The sequence below is a fragment of the Trachypithecus francoisi genome, unplaced genomic scaffold (assembly GCF_009764315.1).
Source record: "Trachypithecus francoisi isolate TF-2019V2 unplaced genomic scaffold, Tfra_2.0 Lachesis_group16, whole genome shotgun sequence".
Taxonomy (NCBI): domain Eukaryota; kingdom Metazoa; phylum Chordata; class Mammalia; order Primates; family Cercopithecidae; genus Trachypithecus; species Trachypithecus francoisi.
Window position 1 is genome coordinate 91,974,679 of NW_022681461.1, and position 8,644 is coordinate 91,983,322.

At 55.9% G+C, this 8,644-nt stretch overlaps 1 protein-coding gene across 1 annotated transcript; it reads left to right on the forward strand.

Annotated features, from left to right (window-relative positions):
* Positions 1-962: 962 nt before the first annotated feature.
* Positions 963-8,443, forward strand: TPM2 (tropomyosin 2). The gene is given in 10 exon segments (XM_033238149.1): positions 963-1,170; positions 1,173-1,213; positions 1,649-1,774; positions 5,266-5,402; positions 5,496-5,610; positions 5,705-5,775; positions 5,905-5,980; positions 6,492-6,554; positions 6,727-6,796; positions 8,129-8,443. Coding segments are annotated over 10 exon segments (852 nt in total). The 5' UTR covers positions 963-1,100; the 3' UTR covers positions 8,212-8,443.
* Positions 8,444-8,644: the final 201 nt, after the last annotated feature.

Sequence of the window (8,644 nt, forward strand, 5' to 3'; positions counted from 1 at the left end):
GGAAACATCCCAAAAAAGGGCAGAAAAGAAATTTCAGCATAAAGTTGGCCCACTGGGAAGAGGGGAGCGTCCGCGGGGAGTGGGGGAAGAGAGGGAGGGCGCGCGGAGGGGAGTGGGGCCAGGCGAGCCGGGGGCGGGGAGCGGAGGGGTTCGGGACGCGTCCGGGTGGTAGCGGGGGCGGGGAACGCGCGGTGACCAGCCCGGCCGCAACCGCGTGGAAAATATGCGGGGCACGTTGGGGGCTGGGCGGGGAGCTGGGTCCTGAGTCGCCTGGCGCTCGCAGGGCGGGCCTGGCTCCAGGGACGGGGGCTGGGAGGGGAGGCGAAAGGATGAGAGGTCAGGCCGGTTCTGGGGGCAGCAAGCCCGGCCACACTCCGCACCGCGACCGGGGCTCTGGGCTCGCCTCCTGCCTCAGTTTCCCCAAGCCCCCGATGAGACTCCGCTATTACCACCACGTCGATAACGCAAACTTAGGGGGACTCTGGGTAAACTGAGGCACTCAAATTGCCGAGGAGCTCCGCCTCCCAAGAGACATTTAATCCGGGGGGATTTGCAGGAAACTTCTAAATTAAGGGTAGCGGCTGCTGCAGCTGAGGGGGGGCACGCTGGTCGCTGCGCCCGGGCAGCTGCCTTGAGCTCACGCCCCGAAATAGCCCCAGGGGCCCCAGCCGCAGCTGCCACTGGGTCCGGCTGTCACTCAGAGGAAGCACGGAGCCCCCAGCCCAAGGGTCCCCTCCCCTCCGCAGCGCCGGAGTTTTTCCAACCGACCGTCTGCTACTTTTTCCTCCGACGGCTGGCGGGGAAGAGGGGAATGGGGGCGGGACCCCAAGGGAGGCGGTCCCCAGTGGGTGGGCGAAGTGGGCGGGCGCGCCCCCCGGCCGGGCCGTGCTTCTGCCCCTACAAGGTTTGGGCCGAGGTGGGGGAGGGTCCTGGTTGCCGGCCCCGCCCGGTCCCTCCCCGGCTTTTAGGCGCCCGCGCGGCCGGGACGTCCCAGCCTCGCTTGGTCCTCCTCGCCTTCCACCCGTGCACCCAGTCCGCTCAGCCAGCCCAGTCCGTCCGGTCCTCACCGCCTGCCGGCCTGCCCACCCCCCACCGCAGCCATGGACGCCATCAAGAAGAAGATGCAGATGCTGAAGCTGGACAAGGAGAACGCCATCGACCGCGCCGAGCAGGCGAAGCTGACAAGAAGCAAGCTGAGGACCGTTGCAAGCAGGTTAGGGCCGGGCCCAATGCAGCCTGCTCTCCCCGCCGCCGAGGGCAGGGGTGGGCCGCTGCCATGGGTCCCCCAGCCCCGGGCCTGCCCGCCAGGGCTCTCTCCCACCAGTGTGTGGGCTGGGCCTTCACATTACCCTCAGGGCCTTCGTCAGAGCCGCTTATCTCACCTACCCATAGCCTAGGGAAGCCCCAGGACCCTGATTGCCACTCCGGCCCTTGCAGAGCGTGGTTGGTCCTGCCCCTTGGAGCTTGAAGTTTTTCTCTGTACCCCCAACAAGTCCCACCAGCACCCTTGACTGGACTGCCCCTCTTCTGTTATTCTGCTTCCATCTCAGTAGCCTCCAAATCTTAGTAGCGCCCCTACACACACCGCGTCTCCATTCTGGGCCTGGGCCCCCTCCCAGCCTGGCTGACCAAGTCCCCTCTGTCCCAGTTGGAGGAGGAGCAGCAGGCCCTCCAGAAGAAGCTGAAGGGGACAGAGGATGAGGTGGAAAAGTATTCTGAATCCGTGAAGGAGGCCCAGGAGAAACTGGAGCAGGCCGAGAAGAAGGCCACTGATGTGAGTATGGACTTGGGGGACAATGGGAGGAGTTAGGGCACAAGGGAGGGCCCCCCCAGGTATGGGAATAAGGGGATTAGGGGCACCTTATCCCCTTATGTCCCCAGCACCAGGAAAGAAGTGGTTTCATCTCGGTAACCAGGGTTAGGGTAACCTTACACAAGTAATTCAAAACAGTGGATAAATCAAAACCACCTACCACTCCCCGCAGAGGACTTAGCCCTGTAATTCTGTTTGGTTCCAGCTTTTAGAATGTACAATGATCAGGCAGTGAGTCATTGTGGGGGTGGAAGGTATAAGAATTTACCATCTACCTCAATTAATCCTCCAGCTGAAATTGGAGAGGAGACTGCAGCCATTTGGGGGTGGGGGGATGTGGGTGTGAGGTACTAGCAGGCAGGAGGAGGGAGAGGGATCCAGAGATGAGGCCTCACTTGAGTTACAACCCTAAGGGGCCATTAGAAATTCCCTGGCCTTGACCTCTGGCTTCAGCAGCCCTGCTGTGCCCTGGGGCCCCGGCAGCTCAGGTTCTAACGGCTCCTCATTTACCCTCATTAAGCTGTCAGCCTAGAGACCACGCCAGGCCACAAGGCAGAGGGACAGGGCCACAGATGCCAAAGCAGCTACCTGGACAGGTTATTTACCCTGAGATTTCTCTGCCCACCCACAACCCCAACCAGACTTCACTTCCTGCCATTCCCAACCCCCTCCTTAAGGTAGGAGAATGGCCATATGGCTTTGGACATGGTAGTTTCCCCATTCTCTGCCTCAGTTTCCCCATCTTCCTTCCACCCAGGATTGTTTTAAGATGAACCTATGGTTGGATTAACATAAAGCATGGTCTGAACATCAGAGATGACATTGCTGTTTGTGTCAACTGCTCATGTTCCCAGCCCCCCAGGGTTGGGCTTCTGTAACCTCCAGCCTCCAGTTTTGGTTCTCCACCAGTCCTGGCACTTGGGAGGGAGCTGACCTGCAGCTGCTAGCACAGACGACCCTGGGCATCTGACACTCTATAAATAACCAAGGCCCAGTGCAGCTGGAGGCAGGATTGGAAACCCAAGGAGCTGGTTGGGGCTGGAGGGGCGGGGGGGACAGGGACAGAGCTGGGGAGGCAGAGCCACGGCACCAGGAGCAGATAGGAAAGACTGCCCAAGCTTATTGGTGACCTTGAACACAGCACTCAACTTACATGGTGCCTCAGTTTCTCCCTCTTTCTTGCTTCCCATTTTTCTAATGGGGACAGTAGTACCTGTCCTGTGGCTAGAGAGCAGTCCCCGTAACTGGGAAGAGCTTGAGGGGCAGGAAATGGCACATATCAGTCCCATGATGAGGACCTCAGGACTTCCCAAACTTTCCAGTCTTTTGTCGCTCCACCATCATGAAGAGTTTTTCTTTTACAGTCTCACCTCTCTCTAGGGTAGTCCTCCAATATTCCCCACAGTGATTCTTCCCAACCCCCAGTGCTGTCCCCAGAATCCTTCCACACTGAGTCATCCGGCCCTGTGCCCATGATGGGCCCTTGTCACTCTAGGTGGCCAAGCTCCAGGTGCCTTCAGCACCTGGAAGACAAGCTACCATCTACTCTCTATATATGGTGGTGTTTCTCCTGCCCTACAGTCCTACCAAGGACCTGCTTCCTATGCTCTGTCCAAGTGCTGCCCCCAGCCCCTCCCTCCACCTCCTTCCCCTACACAGGTCCTCTCTCCTCTCCACTCTGAAATCTCAGGGTCTCTGTGTCCTTGTTTTTGACAGAGAAAGGGGATAATCTAATATGTATGGAATGTGGACCCTGTGCAGGCAATGTATTCAGTGCTTTCTGCATGTTATTTTACGATTTCCCAAACTTGGTTTATCATCAGAATCACTAGGGGGCTTTAAAAAAAAGAGAAGATTCCCAAGCCCCCACCCTACACATCCCAATTCAGTGAATGTAGCATGGAGTAAGAGAACCTGTTTAGTTTGATGGGCCTCACTGGGGGTCCTGTTGATTAATTGAGTATCAAAAACACTGGATTATCTCAGAACAGCCTTAAGAAGAAGGAACTGTTATTGTTAACTCCAACTTGTGAAGGAGGAAACTGAGGCTTAGAGAGGCTAAATAAGTTGCCCACAGTTACACAAGTGTTGAGTGACTGAGCTGTGGCTCAAAGACAAGTCTGACTCAGAGCCAATGCTCTTAACACCAGGCTGCACTGCTCCTCTCATTTTCCTTTATTGGCACTCGCCTTGCTCTGCCCTTTTTCTCAGTGTTTGACCAGTTTTTATGAATTTTTTCCAAAACCTCTATGGTTTTGCCTCCTACTGCAAGCCCAGGGGCTGAGTAGACATCTCTCACACTGCCCCTGCATTGCCCCCAGCTCTCTGCTGGCCTTGGCAGGGAGCCCCTTGCTACAGCCACAGGTATCCCTTATAGGCCTGCTCTTGGGCTTCTTGCTGGGAGTCTGCCTTGCAGCTGATAACAGATGACATCACTGAGCTTGATTCTTTTTATTTTTTATTTTTTGAGATGGGATCTTGCTATGTTGCCCAGGCTGGGCTCCTAGGGTCAAGCTGAACTCCCGCCTTAGCCTCCAGAGTAGCTGGGATGACAGGCGTGCACCACCATGCCCAGCATCACTGAGCACAGTCCGGGCAGAAGATGATTGGTTGGGAAAAAATTACATAGAATGTCTAGAAACCAGGAAGCCTCAGTTCTTTCTGAGAAGAATCTTGCCATCCTCTGGAGCCTCTCTGAACCTTATCCAAGGCTAACAAGGCTTTTTTGACGGGCTGTTCCTTAGCAGCAGTGACGTCTGATTGGCCTGATTCTTTCCCCATCCCCTTACCTGGGCCAGGCTTTGCTGTGTAGGAATCAGAGCTGCATCAGACCTGGCCCCAGCGCTTGAAGTGCTCTCACAGGGAATAGGAGGACTCATGTGCAGGTAGCCTTCGGGAAACTGCACGGTGCAGGAGAGGCCCTGCAGCAGGGGAGCGGAGCTCGTCAAGCAAGGAATGCAGGGTTTTTTTGTTTTGTTTTTTTGAGACGGAGTTTCGTTCTTTTTACCCAGGCTGGAGTGCAGTGGCATGACCTCAGCTCACTGCATCTCTTCCGCCTCCTGGATTCAAGTGATTCTTGTGCCTCAGCCTCCCAAGTAGCTGGGATTACAGGTGCCCACCACCATGCCTGGCTAATTTTTTATTTTTAAAAGACAGGGTTTCACCATGTTGGCCAGGCGGCTCTCAAACTCCTGACCTCAGGTGATCCACCTGCCTCGGCCTCCCAGAGTGTGGGGATTACAGGCGTGAGCCACCATGCCCGGCCTGAATGCACATTTTTACTGGAGCACAGTCCGGGCAGAAGATGATTGGTTGGGAAAAAATTACATAGAATGTCTAGAAACCAGGAAGCCTCAGTTCTTTCTGAGAAGAATCTTGCCATCCTCTGGAGCCTCTCTGAACCTTATCCAAGGCTAACAAGGCTTTTTTGACACCTGACCTCTGACCCACAGGCTGAAGCAGATGTGGCCTCTCTGAACCGCCGCATTCAGCTGGTTGAGGAGGAGCTGGACCGGGCCCAGGAGCGCCTGGCTACAGCCCTGCAGAAGCTGGAGGAGGCCGAGAAGGCGGCTGATGAGAGCGAGAGGTGGTCGGGGCCTCGGAGAGGACGGTCCGGGAAGGAGGAGGGAGCCTGTCTCTGCTGGTCCTGACCCCACGCTCACCGTCTCCCTGTCTTTCAGAGGAATGAGGTCATCGAAAACCGGGCCATGAAGGACGAGGAGAAGATGGAGCTGCAGGAGATGCAGCTGAAGGAGGCCAAGCACATCGCTGAGGATTCAGACCGCAAATACGAAGAGGTGACAGCCTTGCCCCTCTGCCTGCTCACTGCCCAGCCTGCAACATGCCCAGTCCTTCTCCACTGATCTACCCTCTCTTTCTCACTTCCCTCAGGTGGCCAGGAAGCTGGTGATCCTGGAAGGAGAGCTGGAGCGCTCAGAGGAGAGAGCTGAGGTGGCTGAGAGGTAAAGATACCCGGGGGTGGCAAGTGGGCCCATTGGCCCTGGGGCCTTCCACATGGTGGGGAGGTAGCGTCCTAGGCTTGGGGCTCTAGGGACAGGCCCTGTTCTCTGACCCCTGCCCGCTGCCCCTAGCCGAGCCAGACAGCTGGAGGAGGAACTTCGAACCATGGACCAGGCCCTCAAGTCCCTGATGGCCTCAGAGGAGGAGGTAGCAACCCCTCTGAACCTTTCTGGGCAATGGCGCCTTCTCTCAGCTCACCTTCCCTCCGTCTCAGCACCGCAGACTGCTCTTTCTCAGCTGCTGGGGATAGGAAGGGCCTGGGGCTTCTGAGCCCTGCCTGCTGTCACTCTCACAACTTTGCTCTTCTCTTCTCTCCTCCACCCATCCCCCGCTGTGCTATCTCCACTGTCTGGCTTCGCTGTGCCCTCACACCCCGCCCCCCCCCGCCACACACCCCCTGCAGTAAATGTGGGGACCTAGAGGAGGAGCTGAAAATTGTTACCAACAACTTGAAATCCCTGGAGGCCCAGGCGGACAAGGTAGAGGGGAGCAGAGGGGCAGTGAGGATGGGGTCCCACAGGGGAGGGAGGTGAGGGGCCCAAGGCAGGGAGGGGCTGGGTGTTCAACAGAGGCAAGATGGCCAGGAGCCTACGGGGTACAATGGAGAAATGAAGGATCTGTGGTGGTGCTGTACTGATGGCGTGTGTGTCCCCAAAAGTATTCCACCAAAGAAGATAAATATGAAGAGGAGATCAAACTGTTGGAGGAGAAGCTGAAGGAGGTGAGAGTCCTCTTCCAGTTCCCAGTCTCCCCTCAAGCCACCCTAGTCCTTGCCAGAGACAGCCTGTGGCAGGACACTTGAGGGTTGGGATGGGCAAGAAGCTTGACTTAGGCAGTGGTCTGTGGCAAGGCCTAATTCTTTGCCATTTCTCCCACCCTGCCTTTACCCCCAGGCTGAGACCCGAGCAGAGTTTGCTGAGAGGTCTGTGGCAAAGTTGGAGAAAACCATCGATGACCTAGAAGGTAAAAGAAGCCTTTATAAGTAGGTCCACACCTGCCGTGATTATCAGTCTGTCCCGTACCTTCTCATCCCATTTTATTTGCTACCAATAAACTAGGATTGGACCACCTAGGACCCTACCAACTCCCCAACTCTGTGGGCCATGTCTACAATTCAAGTAATTGTAGCTGCCCATGGCACAACAACTCCAGTGCTTCTCAAACTTCAGCATGCATGAGAATCACTGGGAGATTTTTTTTTTTTTTTTTTTTTTTTTTTGAGACGGTGTCTCGCTCTGTCGCCCGGGCTGGAGTGCGGTGGCCGGATCTCAGCTCACTGCAAGCTCCGCCTCCCGGGTTTACGCCATTCTCTTGCCTCAGCCTCCCGAGTAGCTGAGACTACAGGCGCCCGCCACCTTGCCCGGCTAGTTTTTTGTATTTTTTAATAGAGACGGGGTTTCACCGTGTTAGCCAGGATGGTCTCGATCTCCTGACCTCGTGATCCGCCCGTCTCGGCCTCCCAAAGTGCTGGGATTACAGGCTTGAGCCACCGCGCCCGGTCCACTGGGAGATTTTTAAAAACAGATTCCTTGGCTCTGCCCCAAAGAGATTGCTGACTTTGGGCCGGAGGATTTACATTTCTAGCTAGTTCTCTGGTACTGCCGATGCTGCTGGTCCTCATGCCACACTCTGAGTGGCACCCATATAGACAATTGCGTCCCCAAGTGTAACGCAGTAGAGTTCTAGCTCAGAGACTGGCTTATTAACTAGAGAGCTATTGGACTGAACATCTACGTCTGCATGACAACACTCATAGAAAACACTATTTTAAGCTAGATTTGGCAAAAGCAAACATCCAGATACTTGTGAGTCTGTGGCTATTTCTATTGTGAATGGTGTTGTGGCTAAAGTTGCCTTTCCTTTTTATTCTGTGATAACCCTTTCACTTTCCCACTTCTTTCGCTTCCAGCCTCCTTCTCAGGCAAGCTGCAGTTTTACCTCCAGCTTTAGGAGGTTTGCCCTTTCTGGCTCCAGCACCCTCCCTCTCCCTGCAAAGCAAGCACTTCTGCTTGTCGAGAGCACTGTGCCCACAGCTCCCTGGGGGGACAGGAGCTTCTGTGGGTCGAGCCAATTTGGGGTACAGAGAAGGACAGAAAAGAGATGGGGTAGGGGGTAGAGATGGGGAGAAGGAGTTCCCGACAGCTGTCCAACCTGTTCCCTGGCCTCCCTCTCTCACTCTGTCTTTGTGCACCTCTGATTCTGTTTTTCTTTCCATTGCCCTCTCTCCTTCCTTTCCTCTTTCCCTCCACTCCCTTTCCCACACTCCCACCTGTTCCCCTCCCTGGACCCCCCCAGATGAAGTCTATGCCCAGAAGATGAAGTACAAGGCCATTAGCGAGGAACTGGACAACGCACTCAATGATATCACCTCCCTCTGAGCCCCACGCCAGCGTGGCCACCTCAGCCCTCTTCTCTCCTCTCCTTTCTGTTCTCTCTATGGGGAGGGGAGCAGGCAGGAGGAGCAGAAATTGCCAACATTGCACAGCCAGGCTGGGAGCAGCCTAGGGAGAGCCCCTATCATGCCCACCACCCACTCTGGCACTGGCTTCATCCCTTACCTGTCCCCTCCACCCCCCTTTGCTGCTTAATAAACTCTGAACTTGGTCTCCATGCTGTTTTCCTGCCCTCCAGAGAGCACCTCTATCGCCACCACAGAGCACTGGTTCACTCCTGACACCCTGACTCTTACTGACACCCCCAGCCCCTGCACTGAGCCCACCCACAAAACACCATGGCCCACGCTGAAACCCCTCTGCACAGACACTCCCTGGCTGTCGCTCTCTGACTCACCGCTGCATGTGGGCACGTGTA